The 27,702-nt window shown below is 37.4% G+C and overlaps 2 protein-coding genes across 4 annotated transcripts in view; both read left to right on the top strand.

Annotated features, from left to right (window-relative positions):
* Positions 1 to 1,353: 1,353 nt before the first annotated feature.
* LOC108711608 (synaptic vesicular amine transporter) lies at positions 1,354 to 22,762 on the top strand. 3 transcript variants are annotated; one of them, XM_018253499.2, is made up of 13 exons: positions 1,354 to 2,077; positions 4,354 to 4,484; positions 8,273 to 8,576; positions 8,932 to 8,990; positions 9,559 to 9,642; positions 11,659 to 11,751; positions 11,847 to 11,936; positions 13,812 to 13,855; positions 13,948 to 14,008; positions 15,433 to 15,530; positions 17,451 to 17,529; positions 21,160 to 21,293; positions 21,922 to 22,762. In XM_018253499.2, exons 2-13 carry the CDS (start codon positions 4,376 to 4,378, stop codon positions 22,033 to 22,035), a joined length of 1,269 nt encoding a protein of 422 aa, XP_018108988.1. In that variant the 5' UTR covers positions 1,354 to 2,077; positions 4,354 to 4,375; the 3' UTR covers positions 22,036 to 22,762. The 3 variants fall into 3 exon arrangements, with proteins under 3 accessions (XP_018108988.1, XP_018108991.1, XP_018108990.1); XM_018253502.2 differs by lacking the exon at positions 21,922 to 22,762 and adding an exon at positions 17,609 to 17,660; XM_018253501.2 differs by lacking the exons at positions 15,433 to 15,530; positions 17,451 to 17,529.
* A 2,384-nt stretch (positions 22,763 to 25,146) lies between these two features.
* Positions 25,147 to 27,702, top strand: part of LOC121393089 (chromaffin granule amine transporter-like) — a 28,606-nt gene continuing 26,050 nt past the window's right edge. Inside the window, exon 1 of the mRNA XM_041587007.1 lies at positions 25,147 to 26,698. The gene's annotated coding sequence lies outside the window, so the exon portion shown is untranslated. The remainder of the gene's footprint in view (positions 26,699 to 27,702) is intronic.

Below are 27,702 nucleotides of genomic sequence, written 5' to 3'. Positions count from 1 at the left end.
GAATCGAACGATTCGAAGGATTTTAATCCAACGATCGAAGGAAAATCCTTTGATCAAAAAAAGGTTAGCAAACCTATGGGGACCTTCCCCATAGGCTAACATTGACTTCGGTAGGTTTTACCTGCCGAAGTAGGGGGTCGAAGTTTTTTTTAAAGGGCAAGTACTTCGACTATCGAATGGTCGAATAGTCGAACGATTTTTACTTCGATTCGTTCGAATTCGAACGAATTTAACCAATTCGATGGTCGAAGTACCAAAAAAATACTTCGAAATTCGAAGTATTTTTCATTCGAATCCTTCACTCGAGCTTAGTGAATCTGCCCCTAAATGTTTTTTAGTAGATAAAGATCCAAATTACAGAAAGACCCCTTATCCGGAATACTCCAGTTCATGAGCATTCTAGTTAACAGGTCCCATACCTGTACTGATACATTTGTACAAAACTTTAATTTCCAGTATGTATATATTGACCAAAGGATCCTGACCAATATCTATGTACTATGGACATTAACCAATTTCTCAAACAGCCAGTGTATGGGTGTAATGCAGATGAGGAAGGGAAGAGGAGCTGCATCTACCTGCTGTTCTGGTTGTTCTTGCTCCAAACAAGCAGAAGATTAGAAAGTTGGTGCCATTCACTTAGCACTTACACCTTTCCAGATTACTTGAACCCACCAACATGCCAATGGGAACAAGGTGAATAAAAAATACACTTTGTGGCTTTTTTTTGTTCTTTGCACCTTACACCACTTTAGTGAGTAGCCCTTATATCTCTAGCTTTTTACAACAGCCCTCAGGCATGCATTTTAAGATAATTTTGGGTGGGGCTATAGGTATTTGCACTTTATTTTGGTATCCACTGGTAGCAAGTAAGATACTGGGCATTTCCCTTTGTATTCTAAAGAAACGGTTTCATCATAACAGCATTAGAGAAGAGAAGGTTCAATAGCTAAAGAATTTGATTTTCTCTGTGAAATGGAATGTATTAATTATGTATCAGATGCAAAACAAAAGGTCTGCTACACCCATATGTACATTAGTAGTCACTGGCTTGTGACTTGGGATGGTCACACTTTGATTTCTGTAAGAGGCAAGACCTTAAAAACAAGGATCCAGTATCAGGCAACACCTTAAAAACAAGGATCCAGTAGGCATAATTGTTTTTACAGTCCAGTGGAGAAGGAAAGTCCTTTTACACTTGGAGGTGCCAAAAGTTAGGCACCCCCAAGTGATCACATTTACTTACCTGACACCCTGGGCCGGTGCTCCTATCAGGAGAAAACTGCACTGGCCTGGGATTCTTCCAACGAGTAGTGATGGGCGAATTTGTCCCGTTTCGCTTTGCCACAAATTGCGCAAATTTCCTGGGAAATTCGCGAAACTGTAGAAAAATTTGCGAAATGACGATGTTGACACTGGCGACAATTCGCCGGCATCAAAATGGGGCCAGTGCTCATTAAAGTCAATGGGCGTCTGTTTATTGCATCTAAACCAACGGACAAATTCGCACGTGGCGAATAAATTCGCCCATCACTACCAGCGAGTACCACGGAGCGATCATCTTCCGGCTTCTTCTTTTTTCTTGCGACTGTGCATGAATGAAAAATGAATGAAAAAGCCAACTATTTCATTCTACTGCGCATACGTCTGCCCCAGGAAAGAAAAAGCAGGAAGTCGATGGCTCCACAGTGCTTGCTGGAATAATCCCGGGCCGGTACAGTTTTCTCCTGATAGGTGCACTGGCCCGGGGTGTCAGGTAAGTCAATGCGATCACTTGGGGGTTTCCCCAAGTATAGATGACTTTCCTTCTCATTTAAATGAACTTAAATTGGCCCAGTAATGCATGGTTACTTACAGCTTTTCAAGGCAAATGGTATTTATATCACATGTATTTATTATAGAATTCAGAAATTGACTGTGAAAGTAATAAATACCTCCGCCTTTATGAATACTTTGTTCTTGAGGCAGAGATACCTGATGGGGTTTCACAATCCAGTTGGCTGCACATCTCATTCTAACTGAAGCAGGACACAGACATCTGCAATATTGCCACAGAATTTCACCAACATACAATAAGGTAAGACTTTCTCCCACAGTATAACTCTTTATTATTTCCCCTGTCTCATATTCTATATAAGAAAGTATGAAAAAAGGGCAGGGTCTTTTTAAGAAAGAACTTCACAGAAGAATTATGGCACATAGAACTTAATAAGAACTTTATGATTACAATGATTATGACCACACTGTGTATAAAAATGTGCATCTGTTGTGTACTGTTTCAAAAATGGCGGTAAGATTGCCAACCAAAAATAATACAAATATTAATGTTACTGTAATATACATAATATTGAGGAGCCTCTTGATAAATGTTTGGGTCCAGATCCTGCTAATTCGGCTACTTTAGGAATTGTTGTATATGGATCTTTGCATATTTTTCTGTATGAGATATGGATGAGTAACTATGATACAAACCTTACGAGAAAGAAAGAAAGAAACAGAGAAAGAAAGAAAGAAAGTAATGTTACTGTAAAATACATAATATTCAGGAGCCTCTTGATAAATGTTTGGGCTCACATGCAATGCTGTTGTGCTCCAGATCCTACTAATTTGGCTACTTTAGGAATTGTTGTATATGGATCTTTGTATATTTTTCTGTATGACATATGGATGAGTAACTATGATACACAAAAGAAAGAAAGAAAGAAAGAAAGAAAGAAAGAAAGAAAGAAAGAAAGAAAAAGAAAGAAGGAAAGAAGGAAAGAAAGAAAGAAAGAAAGAAGGAAGGAAGGAAGGAAGGAAAGAAAGAAAGAAAGAAAGAAAGAAAGACCTTATGAGAATGAAAGTAAGAAGAATTTAATCTGGAGAAAGAAAGAAAGAAAGAAAGAAAGAAGGAAAGAAAGAAGGAAGGAAGGAAGGAAAGAAAGAAAGAAAGAAAGAAAGAAAGAAAGAAAGAAAGAAAGAAAGAAAGAAAGAAAGAAAGAAAGAAAGAAAGAAAGAAAGAAAGACCTTATGAGAATGAAAGTAAGAAGATTTTAATCTGGAGAAAGAAAGAAAGAAAGAAAGAAAGAAAGAAGGAAGGAAAGAAAGAAAGAAAGAAAGAAAGAAAGAGAAAGAAAGAAAGAAAGAAAGAAGGAAAGAAAGAAGGAAGGAAGGAAGGAAGGAAAGAAAGAAAGAAAGAAAGAAAGAAAGAAAGAAAGAAAGAAAGAAAGAAAGAAAGAAAGAAAGAAAGAAAGAAAGAAAGAAAGAAAGAAAGAAAGAAAGAAAGAAAGACCTTATGAGAATGAAAGTTAGAAGAATTAAATCTGGAGCAACTGGACTTGCTGAGTTGTCAACTCTCTGAAGCAGTTACATTGCACAACTGTGATTGGATTATTGGAAGAGTAGTGAAACGACTTCAATAATTACTCAAGTTCAGTTGCTCTAGACTTACTTCTACTAAATATCTTGATAAACGTGAAAATTTAAAATCTTTCACTGAAGTAAAAGTTTTATTAAAATGAAAAGTTAGAATAATGAGATTTTTTGGTATCCTTTTAACACAGCCACTAAAGGAATAGTTAGTCACTTTAAAATTAACATTTATGAGCAGATTTACTCATTTTCTTTTTTCTGTTGTAAGTTGCAGCAAAAATCATGGTAACTGATTTTTGTGATTAAAATTTTTCAGCCAGGGGTGCAAGAGCACACCCCTTAGTGCTGGCTAAACTGCAGCATAGGGTTACTAATACATCACTGATTTAGTGAAGGGAGTGCAGATGCCAGAACATGATGTTTTGCCTTCAGTCAGGTTTATTAATTTTTGTATTTGTGTTTTGGAATGGTTTTTTGTTTACACAAACATTCTTTTCACTTGTTTTCAACAAATAAGACTATTTTATTTTTTGAAAAATGCAGCTGTGGCCAAAAAACCTGCAGTTTTTGGAGATACTGTAGTTTTATGTTTATTTCTGGGGCAGGTTTATTCATTTTTGCCATGAGACGTTTTGCCCACCATCTCAAAAAAATTGCCAGTGCCATTTTTTTTTGTGATTTACATGAATCGTGGCTGATTTATCAAAGAAAATCTACTTTTTTAAATTATGTTTTTTTCTCATTTGAAAACACTCAACATTCTCAATTGTGGGCTTATTTATTAAATAAACTCAAATTTCAGAAACCTGATTGCATAAAAACATGAAAAAACAACATGAACACTGGAAATGTAATTCTACCAATCATTGCCAATGAGTCTGCCAAATTTTAAATTCATTTCATACTGAATTGAAACTGGCCCATTTTATAATTTTTGCATTTCTTAATACCAGTTTTAAATGCCTGGGTATTTTGGCTAAGATATGTTTATGTTCCTATTAGGAGTAGCCATCTCTCTAACACAATGGCTGGATGTTGTCAATGGATGAAGAAACAGTGGGAGTCCCGAGCTCCGATTCTTTTTGTGATTGCAGTGGCTATGTTTGTGGATTGCATTCAATTCACTATTATTGGTATGTACCATGTGTTCTAGGCCTATGCATGGCTTGTAAAAAAATGACACTGGCAACGAAAAATATTAGGCTAGTATTGCTAGTATTTCCAGCACAACAGAATCAGTTTATCTTTTACCATCTATGGAATGCAGCTGAATCAGTACAAATACTGGTCATACGTGCATGTGTGGGCCCCACCAGCAAAGGGTATTGCTGCTATTGTTATCACACCATATTTTTCTGGCTGGCCTGGAACTACAAAAGATACGCTTACTAATAATCCCCCCCCCCTGGTTTGTTGGTTACATATTTAAATTGTCAGTTTGGGCAAGCATAATACTAAAAATAAATAAAATCTAAAGGTCATTATTCCATTCTAATCCTTCTAGATCTCTCTGCAGCCTTTGACACAGTTGACCACACACTCCTCCTTGACATTCTACACTCAGCTGGCATTCGGGACACTGCTCTTTCATGGTTTACATCTTATCTGTCTGACCGTTCCTTTAAAGTTTCCTTCTCTAACTCTACTTCTACTACTTTCCCACTCTCTGTCGGAGTTCCTCAAGGCTCTGTTCTTGGCCCCCTGCTGTTCTCGGTCTATACAACTTCACTAGAAAAACTTATACAGTCATTTGGACTTCAGTATCACCTTTATGCTGATGACACCCAACTCTACTTGTCTAAACCTGATCTTTCTAATTCTGTTCTTTCCCAAGTCACAGACTGTCTCTCTGCTGTCTCCTCCTGGATGTCACAGCGCCACCTGAAAGTGAACCTTTCTAAAACAGAACTCATTATATTTCCTCCAAGATCTTCCCCTGTCCCTCAGATATCACTCACCGTAAACAAGACCACCTTTCATTCCACCACACAGGCACGCTGCCTAGGAGTTATCTTAGACTCTCATCTGTCTTTTTCACCACACATTCAAACACTTGCAAAATCTTGCCGTATTCAACTGCGTAACATTGCTCAAATACGACCCTATCTCAGTTCAGAATCAACTAAAACACTGATTCAGTCTCTCATCATCTCCCGCCTTGATTACTGCAACTTACTCCTCACAGGTATTCCAACAAGTCACCTTTCACAACTCCAATCTGTTCTAAACGCGGCCGCTAGACTCATTCATCTAGCTCGCCGCTCAACATCAGCTGCTCCCATATGTATGTCCCTTCACTGGCTCCGAATCTCTTCTAGAATCAAATTCAAATTACTTACACTCACATTCCAGGCCCTTAATAATGAAACCCCTCCATATATTTCATCTCTAATCTCCAAATACACTCCTTCACCAAACCTACGCTCTGCTTCTGATCTTCGCCTCACTTCTCCTCTGATCACTTCTGCCCATTCTCGTCTACAAGACTTCTCTCGGGCTTCTGCTTTTCTCTGGAACTCTCTGCCACAAGCTGTCAGACTTTCTCCTTCTTTCCAAACTTTCAAGCGCTCCTTAAAGACCCATCTGTTTAAAGAGGCTTATTCGATGTACCTTAATTAATCATTGCTGTATCAAAAATGACAAAGTGTTTATATAATCCTAATGTCTCAATTGTACCCTAACCATTTAGTTTGTAAACTCTAATCTCTAGGTCCTTCTAACCCTATTGTACTCTGTAATCCTTGTTTGTTATCCACCATTTATTCCCTGTTTGCTATAACTGCAGTAAAGCACTGCGTATCTTGACAGCGCTATATAAATAAATGATGATGATAATACAGGTATGGGACCTGTTATCCAGGATGCTTGGGACCTGGGGTTTTCAGAATAATGGATCTTTCCTTAAAATGGATCTTTGTACCTTAAAGGGCAGATTTATCAAGGGTCAAATTTTGAAGTAATGGGAGTTTTTTTGAAATCCCATAACTTCGAAATTCAAATAAAAAAAGACCAACTGGAATATATTGAAAAAAAACGAATTGATAAAAAAAAACTTAATCAAAGTTCAAAGTAAGATCAAACTCAATCAAATTCAATTCAAAGTATTTAAAAAAAAAAACTTTGATTTTTGAAAGTCCACCAATTGACTCCAAATAGGTTCTAGGAGGTCCCCCATATGCTAAAACAGCAATTCGGCAGGTTTTAGATGGCAAAGGGTCGAAGTCACAATTTTAAAGAGACAGAACATGATACATTTGGATATTCAAATTTTCTAATTTATTTAAAATTCAAATCGAATTTGGACTATTCCCTAGTCGAAGTACACAAAAATAGCTTGAAATCTGAGGTTTTTTTACTTCGACTCTTGATAAACCTGCCCCTAAATCTACTAGAAAGTCATATAAACATTAAGGGGCAGATTTATCAAGGGTCGAGTGAAAATTCGAATTTGAAATTAAAATTTTGAAATTGAAATTTTGAAATTGAAATTTTGAAATTCGAATTTTTGAGTTTATTTTAGTGGAATTCGACTAGGGAATAGTTAAAATTATATTCGAGTTTTTAAAAAAAATTCGAATTTGATTTTTGTAATGTATCATGTACTGGCCCTTCGACTATTCATCACCTTAAACCTGCTGAATTGCTGTTTTAGCCTATGGGGGACGTCCTGGGATTAATTTGGAGCTGTTTGCAGCCTTTCTAAAAAACTAGGTTTTTTTCATAGAAAAACTCAAATTGAATTTGATTCGAGTTTGTGGGTCGATTCTATTCACCCAAGTTTGAAAAATTCAATTTTTTTGAAAAGTTTCGATTGATCATTTTTTAATCCAAATTTTGAGTTCATTGGTGTTTTTATAAACTAACATGAACTCTAAATTCAACCCTTGATAAATCTGCCCCTAAATAAACCCAATAGGCTGGTTTTGCATCCAATAAGGATTAATTATAACATAGTTTGGATGAAGTACAAGGTACTGTTTTATTATTAGAGAAAAAGAAAATCACTTTTTAAAATTTGGATTATTTGGATAAAATGGAGTCTATAGGAGGTGGCGTTTCCATAATTCGGAACTCAGGCTAATGGTTTTCCAGATAATGGTAAAAGGAAGGAACACCGGCACATCATGGGGCAGATTTACATAGGGTTGAATATCGAGGGTTAATTAACCCTCGATATTCGACTGCCGAAGGTAAATCCTTCGACTTCGAATATCGAAGTCGAAGGATTTACCGCAATTAGTTCGATCATACGAAAAATCATTTGATCAACCGATTAAATCCTTCGAATCGAACGATTCAAAGGATTTTAATCCATCGATCAAACGATTTTTCTTCACCTAAAAAAAGCTAGGAAAGCCTATGGGGACCTTCCCCATAGGCTAACATTGCACCTCGGTAGGTTTTAGGTGGCGAAGTAGGGGGTTTTACAGAGACAGTACTTCGATTATCGAATGGTCGAATAGTCGAACGATTTTTAGTTCGAATCATTCGATTCAAAGTCGAAGTCGTAGTCGAAGGTCGAAGTAGCCAATTCGATGGTCGAAGTAGCCAAAAAAACATTCGAAATTCGAAGTTTTTTTATTCTATTCCTTCACTCGAGCTAAGTAATTGTGCCCCCATGGGTAATGCAAGCAGGAAAACCCTTGCTCGTTTATTGCGGATGCAGATAACGGTTCACATACCTGTATAATAAAATGAATACATCTAATTAATAGAGATTTATATATTACAATCAAGTAATCAAGTAAGGAAAAGAGAAAATATAGAATGAGAAGGCTCCTCAGAAGAAGTAGGAAATGTGATGAACAATGGTCATTATATAACATGACAATCTAGATAATTAGGAGATAATTAGTGTCAATGTCAGAATAAAAGAAAAACATTCACAGTAATCTCAGGCTTACATATATATTTCTTGCAGCTCCAATTGCCCCAGCTTTACTTTATGAGATCGAGTATAGGAATGGAAACACAACATTTAAGAACTCCTCTGGCCATTACCCTGTCTCCAGCTATGATGCCCTTTCCAATGTTTCACACGTTGACAACTCCAAAAATGCTCCATATCATGACCAGATCTTTAACGAGAGTCACAGAAATCACTCAGAGTGCTACAAGGGGAAGGACTTTTTAAATGATGAGAATGTGCGAGTGGGTCTTCTCCTGGCAATTAATGCCTTTGTTCAGCTTCTGACAAACCCCATTGTGGGTAAACTTATTAACAGGTAAGTCCAACTAATACGATTTCGAATCATATACTGCAGTTGAACTTTAAAGAACTTGTGTAATGTTATAAATTTTATACTAAATGCATTTTGTCTGACTATACCCCATTTAATAGAGATTTATTTTTTGTTGGCTCTTCTATCAAGAGCAACCTGAATTCCATTGCTCCTTAGGCAGTTGGGTCTGTATTTTCAGGCTTCTTTAGCCCTTGCTATGCAGCTCTTTGAAGAAATGAAGCCCAGAATATCAGGTTCTGTGGATGGATCTTCTGCATTCATTAGAAATTAGATTTTCTGCTTTCATTATAAATTTAAGCCACTTTTCTTCATGTACTTTTACTCTTTTTCTCTCCAGAACTGGATATGATGCCCCAATGTTTTGTGGCTTTATCATTGTGTTCATCTCCTCTCTTAGTAAGTATGTTCTCATCTCCACCTGTGCATCCCAAAAACCCTTGAAATCCTGGCAGGGAAGGAGGGACTAAACACTGATGTTACAAATAGTAACAACTACTCCACAGCTTACAGACAGCATGCAGGAACTACATAACCCACAATGCATTGCGCTGTGATGTTCCGTTCCTTATTGAAATCACATGTGCAGGGAATTGTGGGGTTTGGAGGATGCAGGCTGGTGACAGATGGCTGCTGATACAAAGTAACAGTAGTCAGCCAGCTCAGCAAAGTAGTCAGACAGATGAGCAGGAGAGCAGGGGGCTAGGCTTAGGAAACTGTCAGAAACCATTAAAAACCATGAGAAATCTGCTTATTTTTTAAATTGATGTATATTGCAAAGTTGCTTAAAATTATGTTAACTTTTCAAAAAACGTAACTTATGTTTTTGTGGAGTTCCCCCTTAAACGATATTCAACTGCATCACATCTGCAGACTAATAATCCTTGCTGCGTTGACTGTTATGAGTTAGAAGGCAGACATTTCACTGTTATTCATTTTCTTGAGGATGTATCTTTGTATTTTGCAGTGTTTGCTTTTGCCAACTCATACGTCCTTCTTTGTGTGGCCAGGGGGTTGCAGGGAGTTGGATCAGCCTTCACCATGGTGCCAGGTAAAATATCTTGAACTTCTTACAACAAAAATAAACTTCATTACTCGTCTCGCCTCATGAGCTCTCTGCACTGTTTATATATTCTAATACATATCTGCACTTTATTACTATACTCTATAATTCTGTATTACATTGTAAATAGGGTTGCCACCCGGCCGGTATTTTGCAGGCTTGACTGGTAAAAATCATGCTTGATCCCAATGTTATTAATAGGGGAAAAAGATTAATATATGGGAAGGCCAGTATTTTGTTCCAGAAAAGGTGGCAACCCTAAGGAGCAGATTTATCAAGGGTCGCATTTCGAATTTGAAAAACTTTAAAATTCAAATTCAAAAAGACCAACCAAAGTTAAAACAAAGGTTTTTTTTTGGCCGAATAGGTCTGTTTTTGATCAAATAGGTCAGTTTTTGATCGAATTAAAAAATTTTTTTTTGCAAAGTCCACCAATTGACTCCAGATAGGTTCTTGGATGCCCCCCATAGGCTAAAACAGCTATTTGGCAGGATTTAGATGGAAAATGGTCAAATTCAAATTTTTAAAGAGATGGTACATGATAAATTTTGAAATTCGAATTTTCGAAATTTTTATAAATTTTGAATCTAATTTGGACTATTCCCTAGTACACAAAAATTAGCTGGAAATTCAAATTTTTTCAATTTGAATTTTCACTTTGACCTTTGAATGTAAATTCGCAAATTTGGAATTGGTTTTCATTTTTTATTATTATATGTGGTTTACAATTTCAGCAGTCTGGTTCTTAGGGTTCAAATTATCCTAGCAGCCATGCATTGATTTGAATATGAGACTGGAATATGAATAGGAGAGGGTCTGATTTGAAAGAAGTAGCCATAACAATAGATTTATAGCCTTACAGAGCATTTGCTTATTAGTTGGGGTCAGTGACCCCTATTTGAAAGTTGGAAAGAGTACCCTTTTTCGGGAGGAAATTCAAATTTTTCATTGGAAAAAAAACCCCTCACATTTTTCAAGATTTATTATACCCCAATGCTGCAAAAAGCCCGAACCTAAAAATCCGCCATCTCAGACCTCTCAAGGTCCTGTATGAGTCAATCCCAAATAGAAGGTATTTAGCCCAATAACCCAATGATTTGGGGGTTTTCGGGCAAAAACATTAAAAAAATTTCGCTCAATTTTTTCACCGATCCAATTAAATTGAGTTCATTTATTAGTACATAAGACAAAATCAGGCATGGGAGTTTGGTTGAGCTTTTCTTATTGGGACAATGAGATACATTTGTGGTTTAGTAAATAACCATCTAAAAGTTAACTTAAAGGTGAACCACCCTATAATTGGAAATGTTTCAACAACTTTATTTATTTTCCCAGTTTATGAAAACAGTTGTGATTTTCAGCCTCTTTGAAAATAATTAGAACCATGAGATTTTTGTTAGTGTGTAACTTTTCTTCCTCTATAAAACACGGGACCAGCTACTTTTTTTCATAAATAAGGTAGCTTTCAAGGAAACTAGGCGAATTTGTTGCATTTTTTTTCTTTACTGATCTTTTTTTCCCCATCGAATTTAAATATTAGTGAATAGGACTCTCTGTTAAACAATAGCCAAATAATGGGTTTAGTCAGCCTTTGGCGCATAAACTTGGTTCTTCCTTGACATGTCCCTCAATGATCTTTTGCCACATTTTCGCAACTTTTCCACAACAGATTAAAAATCAACCGTGTGACATTATCCTTAGGAGGAAAATCTTATTGTACGTCAGTGTTTGTTATTGAGTCTCTGCTTCTTCATGGAGCCTATAGTGTTATATAATCTAAAATTATCTAAAACAATACAGTTTCCAAACACCTGTAAAGCTAAGAGTAATTTTTGAAGTAGTATTTATTTTGATAAGCATGGTTAGAATAAAAATAATAAAACTAATAGCCTGCAGTATTAGACCAAACTCATTTTAAGGTCCCTAGTATGTATATTTATATATATCCTACAAGCTGACACATTTTTTGTTTCTTTGTTTAATTATACATATTTGTCCCCTCAGCTATGGGCATGCTGGCACATTTGTTTCCAGATGATGCTGAAAGAGGAAAAGCCATGGGATTAGCCATGAGTGGTATTGCAGTTGGGGTGCTTGGTAAGTTTAAGTTCTCAGGCCTTAAGATCCAGCTGTAATTTCAGAGAAAACCGATCTGTATCATGAAGATACTTATACATTGTTTGTCTCCACAGCTGGGCCTCCCTTCGGTTCTGCCATGTATGAGTTTGTTGGAAAGTCTTCTCCATTTCTGGTTGTAGCAGCATTAGCTTTTATTGATGGAGGTAAGATACTTACTAATTTTAACCGTAATGGGGAGCTAACAATGAGGGGCGAATTAGTCCCATTTTACAAAAAATGTGCGTATTTCATGCGAAATTAGCGAAAAATTCACCAAGTACGAAATTTGACGCCCACGTCAGTTTGTTTTGTCAATTCATGTGAATTTTGACACCCACATAAAAGTCAGTGGTGTCCAAATAACTCTGACGCGTGACGGTTTTGATGCTGGTGACTATTCCGACGAGCTTCTAACTTTTTTTTGCGCTTTCGAATTTTCGCAGCAGTTTCACAAATTTCACGCAGAAATTGGCTGTGAATTGGCGCCTCGCAAATTTATTTGCCCATCACTAGGAGCTATCCAACATAGTGCAGCACTGTTTGCTTCTTAGGCTTATTGCCCAAAAATCAATCATTTTGCTTTCATGTTCTTTCACAGCAATGTCAATGGGAAGCAAATGTTCTAGTACAGGAATTTTTTGTCATTGCTTCCCTGAATTTATATACATATATAGTGAGCTCAGGGTTATTTTCACTGTTATAATATTTTACTCCAAATACTACAGTTGAGCAAAAACAAAAATATTTATTTCTTTACAGGACAGGAGAAGGATTTTATTTTGTGTTTTATTTTGTTTTGTGTAAGTCTTCCAGGGGCGCCTGTTGTTTGATATACAAACTCCAGCTGCACCTTCTGTTGCAAGATCTGCTATCTGGTTCCAGTCACAGTATATATATATATATATATATATATATATATATATATATATATATATATATATATATATATATATATATATATTATTTTTATTAGGTACAACAAAATGCCCCTAGGACAGGAGAAGGATTTTATTTTGTGTTTTATTTTGTTTTGTGTAAGTCTTCCAGGGGCGCCTGTTGTTTGATATACAAACTCCAGCTGCACCTTCTGTTGCAAGATCTGCTATCTGGTTCCAGTCACAGTATATATATATATATATATATATATATATATATATATATATATATATATATATATATATATATTATATATATATATATATATTATTTTTATTAGGTACAACAAAATGCCCCTAGTCATCCTAGCATCCTTAGCTAATAGAATTAAGCTTAATAGAATTAATTCTTTGCACCAAAAGATGTATAATAGAGAAAGACAGAGAGAGAGAGAGAGAGAGAGAGAGAGAGAGAGAGAGAGAGAGAGAGAGAGAGAGAGAGAGAGAGAGAGAGAGAGAGAGAGAGAGAGAGAGAGAGAGAGAGAGATCTTTCAGGGCTAGATCTTAAAGGAGAACTAAACCCTCTGTACATTTTCTCAACTCTTACCAATCCTGCACAGTTGATGAGTGCCCATAGTGAATCGCTAAATTGAAATTACACAGAATTACCTTTAGCAGGCTTCCATTGTCTTTTAATCCCTTTGTGGCCACCATTTACTTTCTTTCCTTCTTTCACTGTCGCCTGCACTTTAAAGCACTTTATGCACATGCATGTGCTTCATTAGCTAATTCATTGCGCATGTCAGCGTTTTATGATGTTGGCACTGCTGGTTGGAATGCAGTTCAGCTTGGGGCTGACAACAGGTGATCGCTGAGATAATTTAAGGTAGGGGAAGGTCATATAGCATCCTGTTTATCTGCCTTTCTCATTTAATAAAATGTATCTAGGGGGTTATTTCTCCTTTAAAAGAGGATAAAAACAAACAATTGGACTGAAAACTATGTACTATATTCACAAGGTTAACATACCAGCTGAGATGTAACGTAACCCTAAATTTTAACTTATCTAAGCACAGGGATACCTGTCACTGAAGTTGTATTAGATACCTCTTGTGATGTTTATTCAATAATGATGATAACATTAGCATCTCTCTTCATTCCTAGCACTCCAGTTATGTATACTGAAGCCTACAAAGCTTTCCCCAATGGTGAGAATCTGCACTTATATGTTATTAATGGGTTACAAAAGTACAAAAATACAGTGGAGATTTACTGTATAATGCTCTTTCTTTTCTCATAGAGTGTACCTGAAACACCCTACAGAGTTCTTCTCACAGATCCTTACATTGTAGTAGCTGCAGGTGAGAACAAGTTTATCCAGCAATGATTTGTGTTTGACAAAATCATAGTAATAAATATAAGACAATATATGAGTCAAACAGAGATACGTAAAACAGAATATGCTTAGAAATAAAGGTCAAATGTGCAATATGATTGTAGCTCACTTACTTGTTACTCAGTTTATTTGTGTCAGTACCAAGATCATCTTGATAATATAAATGTAATTAATTTCAAATGTTAAAGAGCAGGGAATCCTTTACTCCTGTGTCACATAATGACTGCAGCTGTGATTATATTTTGTGCATATTTTAGATATCCTATAGACAAATACAAGAGTCCTCTGCACTCAACCCATTATCAATATATTTAAGACAGAGACATTTTGTGCATACTGCTCCTGAAAAATGCCTTACCCTTTACACAAAACAGGGGTTGTTTGTCCATATATTGCAATATATTTAAGCTGGCCAACTACGTCAAAGTCATCCCATATCTGGCCAGTCCTACGCTTAATTTTCATCTGATTCATTAAGAATTCTATTGCTTCATTATACATTTTACAAAGGGACTAAGTTTTACCTGCAACTTGCTAGCTGCTTTCAAAGTAAAATTCCCAAACTTGGCTGCCCTTTGGGAGTTTTACTTTGAAAGCAGCTAGTAAGTTGCAGGTAAAACTTAAATATATTGATAATGGGTTGAGTGCAGAGGACTCTTGTATTTGACTATATGTATTTTGTGGTCACACCCTCATTGCACCCCCGCCTAATGGTTTCAAAAATTAGTGGTGAGCACAACTTTCCCTTGTTTGTTTTAGATATCCTAGATACTTCCATGAATTCCAACTGTCAATTTGCCTTAGAATATTGCTGCCTACATCAAACTAAGGGGCAGATTTATTAAAGTTTGAATGATTTTTTTTTGGTCAAAACACACAAATCAAAATTTTAAATCACCAACTAATGTGAGATTTATCACACCTCGACCCTGGAAACAGTTCTAATTCAAATATTCATGATCAATGGCAGAGGTCTGTTGAACCATTTGAAGATGTTAATTGCCTTCCTGACATTCAAGTTTTTTTTATTTTCCCATGAAAATGAAAATGGAATTCTGTATCCACTGAATATTGGTTACCCTCCCTCTGGTGGTACTGGTGTCAATAGAAACGTGCACTTAGAAAAATGTTATGTTCTAGGCACAACTGCTAAGCAAGAGAAAGTGCAAATCACTCTGAGCATTACAAGTTACTCCTTGGTACATTGTCCTTAGTAACTTGCTGCAAGCACCAATGCACCATCTTAACCTGCTCTAAAAATAAATAAATAATAATAATAATTGCCATTTAAAATGGTAGAAAGAATAGGAAACAAATCTTCCTGCTGTTTATTTACCATGTATCAATATTTGTTTGTGTAAGAGCCCCCTTTTATTTTTTATTCCCTAGTGGGTCTCTGTATTTGTAATCTTTCCTTTGGCATGCTGGAACCAACCATACCCATTAGAATGATGGAAACCATGTGCGCCCCCCCCCATATCAACTTGGTAAGTCTTGGTCTATTAAGGGTGGTAATGAGCAATTATTATGGCATGTGAATATGTGTTTTAGTAAAAAGTTGTTGTGTAGCTATATACAACTCCTATCAGCTTGACATGATTCTAAATCGTGGGTTAAACCAGCTCCTAATAGGCAGTGTCGGACTGGCCCACCAGGATACCAGGTAAACTCCCGGTGGGCCCAGGTGTCAGTGGGCCCTCCTGCTTCTAAACATTTGGCATATTTTATGGACATTCCTTATTTCTTTAAAAAAAACGAAAGAAAAAGAAACAAGACCAGGAGAATAGAGGTTGAGTGAGAAGAGGAAGAAAATAGTACTGAGAGTGGGCCCCTGGTCTTAAATTTTTGGTGGGCCCCTGATATCCCAGTCCGACACTGCTAATAGATTGGATTCTTAATATCATGCCGGTGGGGACAATTTGTCAGTTATTGTTGACAATTCATAAAATTTCAAATTCAACAATTTATATTTCACGCTGCAATGATTTGGTCATCTTTAAAGGAGTTGTTCAGTGTAAAAATAAAAAACTGGGTAAATAGATAGGCTGTGCAAAATAAAATAATATAGTTAGCCAAAACTGTAATGTATAAAGGCTGGAGTGACTGGATGTGTAACATAATAGCCAGAACACTACTTCCTGCTTTGCAGCTTTCTTGGTTTCCACTGATTGGTTACCAGGCAGTAACCAGTCAGGGACTTGAGGGGGGGCACATGGGTCACATCTGTTGCTTTTGAATCTGAACTGAATGCTGAGGATCAATTACAAACTCACTGAACAGTTATGTCCCATGTGGCCCCCCCTTCAAGTGGCTGACTAACTCAGAGTTAGAGAGCTGAAAAGCAGGAAGTTCTGTTCTGTTCTGATAGACATCCAGTCAATCCAGCCTTTATACATCAAATTTTTGGCTAACTAACTATATTAGAATTTTTTTTATTTTGCCCAGCTTATCTATTTACCCAGTTTTTGTTTTGACACTGAACTGTTCCTTTAAATGAAAGCTGTCTAAGATGGAAATACTACCCTCCTCCCTCAAACACCAATAGCATGCCAGAAATCTTTATTACAGTTAATAGTGCAACTATCACCCCTTCCCTGCAGCCCCAGTGCCTTAGGATTGTATTTATGTCATCCTTCTCCTTCACTCCTCATATACAATCAATAACCATATCATGTCACTTTACCTACTGACTATTTCTAAAATATGATCACATGTCTCACTAGAAGCCACCAAATTTCTAATTCTCTTTCACAATGTCATGTATTACCCCTGCAGACTTTATTAATAGACCTAACCCTCCAAAGATTTTCAGCACTCCAGTCCATAATGAATGCAGCGGCTAGGCTATAGTGATGTGCGGGTCTACAAAAATTGGACCCACACCCTAACCCAGCCGGAACCTCCATTTATAGACCCACCCATCTCTGACATCACAAAATGGGTGGAGCAGGGCAGGCACGTACATATCAATGGAGACTGCAAGAGCTGCGGTCGGCAGAGTAAAATGTGTGTGGAGTTCGGGTCAAACCTGACCTACCTGCAGATATCAGGCCAGCCCAGATATCACTACCAAGCTCATAGAGGTCAACCACTGTTTCTCTCCTATCCCAACATTTCTTCTGCTACCATTCAGAATAAACTACTGAGCGTAACATTCACAGGAGTTCCCAACTCTGCCGCAGTCTACAACTAATGTCCAAGTTTTTAACAAACCACTCATCATGCTTTTGTGACTATGTACTCCTCATATAAATTTTAATTGGAAAGCATAAAAACAATTAAGACAGCCAGTCAAGTGGTAATGAAGACTTCAGCAAGACTGACAGTGCAGATTTAAAACTTTCAATTTTGTTCTTTGCTAAAGCAAACGATATTTGCAATTATTTTTTTTTGTATCTCTTCAACAGGACTGGCTTTTCTTCCCTGTATGCTTTCATATTTCATTTGTCTTAATCTTTTTGCGGGGCTTTCGCAAAAAATTGGGAGGTGAGTCATTTCAATCTGCCCTACTGTGAGTTATTCTCCATTTATCCAATGAGTGTCCTGATTTTCTTCCTTACTCCAGGTGGCTATGCGTTATGCTTGGAATGATAGTTCTAGGAATCAGCGTCCTGTTTGTAAGTACCACTTTCTGCTTATTAGTGTTATACTAATTGGCAATATAAATAAAATTTAAAGCTCCATGGCCCCTACACACACTTTTGTGCACAATTATAGAAAAATGAAAAAAATAAAGAAAAGCATGGTAAACTTACAAAAAACTTGTGATAAAAATAAATATATAAATGCATTATGTGTTTTGATGCTTTTCAATAGAATGATCATGTATATCCCTTAATACACCCATCTATGGGGCAAATTCACTAACATTCCTAGTTTCGCCAGGCGCAACTTCGCCGTGATTCGCCGCACTTCACCAGCGTAGTTTCGCCAGCGCTCTGCAAATTCACTAAAATCCGAAGTTGCGCTAGCGTTGATCCGCTATGTAAAGCGAAGTTACGCTAGCGAAGGCTAATTTGCATACGGGGCCAAATTCAAATTTCAATGGAGGAATACGTATCAGCACTACAAATGCCTAGAAAACCTTCAAATCAGCAAATAAAAATTTTATTTTGCCCTACACATGTGCCCGCTGTCTAGGTAGGTTGCCATGAGTCAGGAAATGCAGGGGGGAAGGAGGGGAGCCCCAAAAAGTTTTTCGATCTTTTTCAGCCTATCACCCATAATGTAGAAAACACGCCAGCGTTTTTTGGGACTTAGAAAAAATTTTGACTTTTTTTCAAACAATCCCTATCTACTCTATTGCGCTTCGTTCGCCAGGTCTGAGGTGGCAAAGGAAGTCTAGCGTATAAGGTAGCGTTCACTACACTGCGCAAGTTAGTGAATTTGTGAAGTTACGTCGCTAGCGAAAATTCGCCAGGCGTAAAGGGTGCAAAGTAACACTAGCGAAACTACGCCAGCGCTCATTAGTGAATTTGCGCAGTAACGAAAATGCCAAACGCTAGCGAATTAACGCTAGCGTTCGGCGCTTCGGCGCTTAGTGAATTTGCCCCCATGAGTTTTCATTATTTTTACATTATATAAAGTGGAATTTCTTGCTTTCTCCCCTACCATGTACCTGGTGGGGAACCAGAACATGAATAATAGTTGGAATCAGTGAGCACCATTAAGCGATCATCTTCCTCTGTCTTCGCATGGCTGCGCATGCGCAGTAGAATGTAAAGCTGAACTTAAACCAAAAATGTGGCTAGTTCGTTCAACTGCACATGCGTTTGCCCCTGGAAATTTGAAGACAGCAGAAGCCGGAAGAAGATCGCTCTATGGTGCTCACTGGTATAACCCCGGGCTGTGCAGTTTTCTGCCAATAGGAGCACCGGCCTGGGGTTTCAGGTAAGTCAATACAATCACTTGGGGTGCCTAATATTTGCCACCACCAAGTGCACAAAGCCTTTCCTTCTCCTTTAACTAAAGTGGGTGGTTAATTTAAGAAAGAATATTCTCTTTTGACCATTATCTTATTTTGTTGGACTTACAGATGATGCAGGCATTATAAGGGTCATTTATGATTACAATGGGTGCTCCTTGCACTTCTGCATAGTTGCACATGGTGCTGATCAATCCTTAAGCTTTCCTGTTCTAAATCAAACACTGATGATGATTCAGGGCACTGAAGGAACACCACCTGAAGGAACACCACCCTATGTCAAATTGCCACTATTTGGTTGTGCTAAAACAATAGTGCACACTTCACTTGCATGGGGAACAACAGAAATTATGCCAGTGAACAGCAGAAAATAATGCCAGGCAAACTTTTAAGATAGCAAAGCAAAATAACTGATACACAGGACATGATGCAGGGGTCTCCCCTTTTGGATCATGTCCTGTGTATCAGTAATTTGCCTTGTTAGTATATTAGAGGTGCTTTTCTCTCTTAGGGGCAAATTCACTAAGATTCGTAGTTGCGCCAGGCGCAACTTCGCCGCGCTTCGCCAGGCGTAGTTTCGCCAGCGCTCCGCAAATTCACTAAAATCCGAAGTTGTGCACAGGGGTAGCGTAAGGTTGCGAAGTTCACTAGCGTTGATTCGCTAAGTGAAGCGAAGTTAAGCTAGCGAAGGTTAATTTGCATACGGCGCCAAATTCAAATTTCAATGGAGGAATACGTAGAATCACTACAAATGCCTGGGAAACCTTCAAAACATCAAATAAAATTTTTTTTTTGCCCTACACATGTGCCCACTGTATAGTTAAGTTGCCATGAGTTAGGAAATGTAGGGGGGAAGGAGGGGAGCCCCAAAAAAATTCTCGATCTTTTTCAGCCTATCACCAACAATATAGAAAACACGCCAGCGTTTTTTGGGACTTAGAAAAAATGTTAACTTTTTTGGAAGCAATCCCTATCTACTCTATTGCGCTTTGCCTGGTCTGAGGTGGCGAAGGGAGTCTAGCGTAAAAGGTAGCGTTCAGTACACTGCGCGCGTTAGTGAATTTGCGTAGTTACGAAAATGCCCAACGCTAGCGAATTGATGCTAGCGTTCGGCGCTTAGTGAATTTTCCCCTTACTGTGCACCGGACTGTCGCTAAACAATAAGAACCATTATTGAACCCATGTATAGAACCCAAACATATGATATCTTCATAATAGACAGCAATTTTTTGTATATTTTATATCACTTTATCCCTTGAACACAAATCTGGGCAGAAAAATACTTAAAATGAATCCCAAACAAAACCTTTCATACAGTACATCTAATGTGATTTGGTTGGTTAGAAATGAAAACGACAGTATTATTTCCAGTACACATTTCTCTGTGTTTCTGTTATTATGCACAAAATGAAAACAAAGGTATTCAAAGCACACAATATTTTGTGAACTGGGTCCTAGCTTATTATGTTGTGGATTTATTGTTTAAGAACATTCTTTATAAATGGGATTTGCTATTTTATTGAGAATGTAAAATAAATACAGGTATGGGACCTGTTATTCAGAACGCTCAGGACCTGAGGTTTTCTGGATAACAGATCTTTCTGTAATTTGGATTATCATAATTTATGTCTATTAGAAAATCATTTAAACATTAAAAAACCCAATAGGCTGATTTTGCCTCCAATAAGGATTAATTACAGTCTATATTAGTTTGGATCAAGTACAAGGACCAAGGACCATTGTAATGAGCACACAGTAATAGCTACGAGTGCATGACTTTATGGTACCAGTATGGGATCTCTTATCCAGAGTGCTCGTGACCTGGGTTTTTTCGGAAAATGGATCTTTCTGTAATTTGGATCTTCATACCTTAAGTCTACTAGAAAATCATTTAAACATGAATTAAACCCAATAGGCTGGTTTTGCTTCCAATAAGGATTAATTATATCTTAGTTGGGATCAAGTACAAGTTACTGTTTTATTATTACAGAGAAAAAGAAAATCATTTGAAAAAATTTGGATAAAATTAAGTCTATGGGAGACAGGCATTCCGTATTCGGAGCTTTCCGGTTAACGGGTTTCCAGATAATGGATCACATACCTGTACAATAATGTTATATGAACAAAATCTTACTGTAGTTATGGTAGTGTCATGTTAGGGTACTTTATATTTTTCCTTTCTGATGTCTTAGGTCCATCGTGTGGAGGAGCCATTGCTAAGGCCATTGGATTCACCTGGTTAATGGTGATATTAGGTATAATAAACATTGTTTATGCCCCTCTCTTCATTCTATTGCGCAGCCCACCAGGCAAGGAGGAGAAAAAGGTGAGACAACCCTGTTTCTTCATACTTCTCTTTATTTCACATGCTTTTAATCATGGTTGGAAAAAATGTTGGGTTGCTATAGCTGGTAGAACTCACATTGAGTCATTTACACTATAAGCTTCATACTAATTAATGCTGCAAAATGAACGGAGGGTAAGTATAATTTGGCTGCAGATGCAGAAAACATCAAAAACTGCTATCAAGTAAAGTTCTTCTCTCCAGGTTACCTATAGGGAAGATAGTTACATAGTTAAATTGGGTTGAAAAAAGACAAAGTCCATCAAGTTCAACCCCTCCAAATGAAAACCCAGCATCCATACATACACCCCTCTCTACTTTTAATTAAATTCTATATACCCATACCTATACTAACTATAGAGCTTAGTATCACAATAGCCTTTGAGGTCTCTGAGTGCAGATCCAGCTGTTCTGTACATCTGCAGGAAAATGGTCCATCACTTTCAGCACATAGACAAAATAAACATGTCCTTTAAATTGCATTAATCGTTGACTATATGTTTGAATGTTACCATGACAATTTCCAAATGTCGTTTTGTTTTTATGTAACACATTGCTCTATACATTGTTGTTTTTTCTGCTCTAAGCTAAAGAAAATTGTGTCTTTCAGCCTATACTAAGCCATGAGGAGAAGCAAGAGGAGAGCGAAGAATCAAGACCATTTCCCACATATCCGACTCATAGATCTGAGTCACAAGCAGATTCACTTTGCCTCCAAAAGTAACAAGGACACAGTCTTCTGGCCACCTCATTCTTCAACTTTTCATTCAGATTTAAGTAAAATTAAAAGATTGCAGGTTGCTACTTATTTAAGCACTGACACCCATTAGGCAATAGAGAAGTATTTACTAAATATTTAACCTGTCACATTCAGTACCTCCACTGTTTCCACTGTGCCTGATATACGTCATCTTTCTGGTGAGAAATAGTATTGGAAATACTTTCCCCTGTTTGGTGGGAAACAGGACAGGGGATATGAAATATCTTACAAAGATACAAGATTAATGAGCTAACTTAAAAAATAAAGGCTTGGTAATACATTCAGAAGTAATTCAGCAGGATATTACTGGGATATATGAGTATGAATTTCAGAGACTACCTCCCTCTATGTTGTGCCTCTAAAAAATATATAGAATACCCATTGTTCTGAGTCAATGTCTAGTGCAATACAAGGACATATGTAAACCCTCATGTCTTACACCCTATTCCTCTGTTAGTATATATTTAGAATAGTTATTGAATCAAACCCTATTCCTGTGTTAGTCCCCTCTTCCTATCTACAGTAGATCTTCTTCTCCCCAGGACCAGGCCAGTCACCATTATCTACATTTCAATATCATAAATTTCGACTATTGGTGCCTTCATAGCAGACCAGGAAAGTGTTTACATGTGAAATACTCACAAGATGTTAATTATATAAAATGAAATAAAATATTGTTATTTTTTTTAAATCAAATTATAAAAGTTACTGAATTTCTCGAATTTCTAATTTAAAAAAATTGCATAACCAACTTGGCAAACTGATAAGATGAAGCTACATCCTCCACAATCTCAGTGACGTCATATCCTATAGGCCAATGATCCAGTACTCAGTATTATCTAACTAAGGTCATACATGTGACAATGGAATATTTTGGAAGCAACAGACTAAGGTAAAGAATGGCAGGGAAATGTGGAGTCATGTGCTTGTTTCTCTGTGATGCACAAAATGTTTCTGTTACTCATCAGAAGACTCTTCTCTACTCTGTTCTAAGAAGAGCAAAACAGAAAACTTTCCATTTAGAAGAACTAGTGAGCAGGTGGTAGTGGTGATATAAATCCATTCATTTAGTAGAGTAAATAAAATGCTGATAAAATGAAAAGTAGAAAAAAAACAATTAATGTAAATTGCAAAGGTGCTTAGAAGAAAGCTCAGTACAATTTTCATTACATTCATTTGTTTTCAGGGTTTACATGTCCTTTGACGTCTTTAGCTCTAGTGGAACTTTTGAAGCATATCACATGGATGACCCCTTGTACATCAGTTAGCTTGAGAATGGTTCAGATATGGGAGCAAATTCCCTAAAGGGCGAATTTTCATCAGTGAGCGATCCGCCACACTTCACGCCACTTCAGACGAAAATTCGATACCACTACGCTAATTCACTAAAATGCAAAGTTGCGTCTTGGCAGCTGAACGCTGGCGAAGTTTCATAACGTTAATTTCTGCCTACCAAAATTATGTTAGTATTCTTGCATTTAGCTTAATTTGAATACGGCGGGTACATATAGGTCGTATTAATGTCTTTTTTGGAGATGTTGGTGCTATTGCTTAAAGTGGCCACTTATTATTACACATGTCCAAGGAATCAAAATAAAGACAAAAGAGAGACTCTAATGCCCTAGACCCGGGCTCACCATAAAACAAATGTGGCATGCCCCTCAAATTGGTTAAAAAAAACACAAACATTTTTAATAGTTAGAACTTTAATAGATAGAACTAGTTAGAAGGTAATCCCACTTTAAAAAATGAAAAAAAAAAACGCAGTTTTTTTAGAACTTTTATGACTTTCCAGCATACAGGATATGATGTCACTGACATAAGATTGAGGAGGATGTAGTTTCATCTTATCAGTTCACCTGGTCTAAGGTGGCGAGGGAAACAGATTACGTTCTGTAAAATTCGCACTTTAGTGAATTTGTGGAGTAACGAGTGTTCGCCTGAGCGAAAATTGGCCTGGCGATAGGGCGTGAAACAGCACTAGCGACTGTCTCTTTCGCTAGCAAATTGTCATCTACGCCTGTAAGTAAATTGGCGATGTCCTTGCGGATGAGATTTCTGGCAAATTTTCACTAGCGACAGCCTATAAATCTGCCCCATAGGGTCCAGGTAGTACAAATTTAACGGTAATATAGTAGCTGCTAAATTACTCATTTCCATTGTTTCTTTTCCCCATATGTCTCTTAGTGCTCCAACCCGTGCTCCACAACCTCCCAATGGACTGAACATGCATTTCCCCGCCCCCAAGGTTCCCATTCCCAGCCCCCAAAGTGCCAACCGCCAAAACGCCCCAGTTCCCAACCTATGATGTCACCGCCTCTCAATGCTGGTCGGTATGTTAGGGGAAAAAGGTGCCAACCCTATTCAAGCGAGCAAGCGAGCTAGGTATTGCCAACAGACAAAAAGGTGCAAGAGAACACTGTGGCAGGCATGAAGTATAGGGCTCCCTTGTTCCAGAGAGCACTGTGCTTTGCATCTTGTGCCAGATTCTTAATTCAGCACAAGGTACAGTGCAGCAAAGTACTAGATCTAGTACTAGTTCTAGTCACCATAGTAACAAGAGACAAACCCCTAACTTCGCTCATTGCCTGTACAGCACAGATGTACCATAAAACATACAAAAGAAGAGTTTTCCTGCCCTAAACACAATTTTTCAAATTAAAATAAGCATTTAGGGGCAGATTTATCAAAGGTCGAAGTGAAGGTTCAAAGTTAAAAACTTCAAATTTCAAAGTAATTTTTGGGTGCTTAGACCATAGAATAGTCCAACTTCGATTTGAAGTTGAAAAAAACTTCGAAATTCGAATATCGAAATTTATCATGTAATGTCTCTTTAAAACTTCGACTTCAACCATACGCCACCTAAAAGCTGCCGAAGTGCTGTTTTAGCCTATGGGGGACCTCCTAGAACCTGTATGGAGGCAATTGGGGGAGTTTGGGAGATTGAAGGTCGAAGTTAAAAAAAACTTAGAATCAAAGTAGGTCGAAGGCGCTATTCCTTCCATCGTACGATTCGAAGTAGGCCGAATACGGACCACTTCGACCCCCAAAATATTCGACCTCAATTCGGTTGGTCTTTTTGAATTCGAGTTTCGAAGTTTTTTCAATTCGAAACTCGACCCTTGATAAATATGCCCCCTAGATGTCCCATTACCATCAACCTGATTGAACAATCAAGGCAAACTTAGCCTCTGAATAGGGAATTTCCATGAAAGTTTTATTTTTCCTTTGTGGAACTGTTTAAATAATAGGTTGATAAGGTCATGAATGGGTTTACGTGTTAATTCAAGTTGGTATATATATAGTAAAAAACGGAATCAATAAATACATAAGACGCAAACCTCTTATCAATCGCCGGTGTTTTGCAGATGATTCACACATCTCAGTTAGAAATTAAGTCCTATTCCAATTTCCTGTACCAGTTCCACGGCTCGTTACACCAGGAAATCTACTTCCTCTTGTGCTGCTCTTTGTCTGAAAGTGGTAAAACCCCTTTGTAAAAATAAACATTCACATCCCAGCCTGTAACTCAGAATCAATTGATGACCTCCCGTGATACAGATCATAATGAATATTCTTGTTTTCTAACTCCTGTTCAAATGTTCTGTTTAAGTTACTATCAGGGTTATTCTTTTTATAGCCCTATCCTTTCTTCCACACATTTTAGGATGGGGCAAGGTTGAGCGAATTCTGTCCCATTTCGCTTCGCTGGAAAATGGGACAGATTCTGATAAAAACTGATAAAAACTCACTAAAATGCATTGAAGTCAATGGGCAGCAATCTTTTTTAACATGAGACAACTTTTTACGTGAACAACAATTTTTCTTGATTCAAATGCATTAAAGTCAATAGGCGTTTTTCACCAAAAAAATTTTGCTGCAGTTTCACAAAAAAATTCACAGATGGCAAAATGCGGAATTTTGCTGAAAATCCATGGCTGCCGAACAATTTGCTCATCACTATTGATAATATCACAAAAAATAGGAGTCTTCTAAACCAGCCTAATATAGGAGGAGATGATGATGTTACATTGAGGTTCTCAAAAAACACCGGCGAATTATGAGAGGCTTGCATCTTTGTATTTATTGATTTCATTTTCCAGTATATATATACCAAGCTAGAATAAGTCTGTGACCAACCCTGTTTAGTGACATTACGACAATTGACACATGAGTTTGTAGCATGTACTAGACTGTAGGTATCTCTAAAACTAAAATCCAAAATTCAAAGGTCTATTTGACCACCACCTTGTTACCATTGGAAGACAGCACGATAAACCTCATGAGCTAGAAATCTATTAATGATACTGAACAGTTAATGTTTTATTCAAATATTACAGACAAGCTAATAAAGAATCACCTGATGAAATTGATTAGCTTAATTAAACAAAAAGGCTGCAGTTAGTTGTTCCTGAGCAACGTGTAAGTTGTGATTGTAGCCACGTTGCTCCAAAGCTAATGGGGAGACACAGAAATTAGTAACCTTGCCTTGTTGAAGTTCAAGGTGAACTTGGTCATGAGGGATTAGCTGGCCGTCAGGACAAGACAATGACAACAGCCAGAAGAAACCTAGAAACATCACAGAATGAGGATGATATGAAAGTTGAGGGACAGCACAAATGTCTAGGTGAGACCATATGACTTTTTCAATTCAATTTTTCCATATGGTGTGTGTTTTATTGATTTCTTATTGTTTCTTTCAGTCTTGGAATTACACAATCACAGCACGCAGGCAGGAGCCATTTTGTGGACACTGTTATTAAGACCGGCTGTGTATCACCCCAAAATCTCATGTATGCGCCTGAATGGGGGACCTAATGCCCATACACATTGCCCTACACAATTATATAGTGTGAGGAGGGAGGGAGAACATGGGGAGAGCAGTGACATGTAGGAAGTGCTGAATGGAAAGTGAAAATAATTGACATATTTGATTGACAGCTCAGATATTTAAATGCATTTATAACAGGTATAAATGCTTTAATGGGTTTAATTGACTTTTACTATACAGCTTTTTATGTGTAGGTGACAGGTCCACTTTAACACCTGCTTAGGACAGGCATTAATAACAGTGCTACCTTGTGGGTGTGGGTCCTGCACTCTGCTCTTTGCCCCAGGCCCAAGCATTAAGTATAGTGCATGGTGTAGGAACAAGTGTATCAGTGTGCTTTTGCAAAGCCTAACAGTTGAACAGACCTTTTTGAAGGTATTTTTTTAGGTGTTGAATGGCATCATTGGTTCAAAAACAGTAGATCAAATTCAATATTGTTAAAAGCATCAAATCTAAACACTTAAATGTGATGTTACATAGTTACATAGTTACATAGTTAAATCAGGTTGAAAAAAGTCCATCAAGTTCAACCCCTCCAAATGAAAACCCAGCATCCATACACACACTCCTCTCTACTTTCACATAAATTATATATCCCCATATCTATACTAACTATAGAGTTTAGTATCACAATAGCCTTTGATATTATGTCTGTCCAAAAAATCATCCAAGCCATTCTTATAGTCATTAACTGAATCAGCATCACAACATCACCCGGCAGTGCATTCCACAACCTCACTGTCCTGACTGTGAAGAACCCCCTCATTGCTTCAAATGAAAGTTCTTTTCTTCTAGTCTAA

The sequence above is a fragment of the Xenopus laevis genome, chromosome 3L, assembly GCF_017654675.1.
Source record: "Xenopus laevis strain J_2021 chromosome 3L, Xenopus_laevis_v10.1, whole genome shotgun sequence".
In the NCBI taxonomy this organism is placed as follows: Eukaryota; Metazoa; Chordata; class Amphibia; order Anura; family Pipidae; genus Xenopus; species Xenopus laevis.
The sequence above is the reverse complement of the archived record's forward strand: the minus strand, read 5'-3'. Positions and strand labels throughout refer to the sequence as shown.

Excerpts from the sequence above, each read along its gene's own strand:
- LOC108711608 (XM_018253499.2), top strand. The coding sequence starts at position 4,376 with ATGGCTGGATGTTGTCAATGGATGAAGAAACAGTGGGAGTCCCGAGCT. Across the intron at positions 8,577-8,931 it reads GTGGGTAAACTTATTAACAG|AACTGGATATGATGCCCCAA; the intron begins GTAAGTCCAACT and ends TTTTCTCTCCAG. Across the intron at positions 9,643-11,658 it reads AGCCTTCACCATGGTGCCAG|CTATGGGCATGCTGGCACAT; the intron begins GTAAAATATCTT and ends TTGTCCCCTCAG.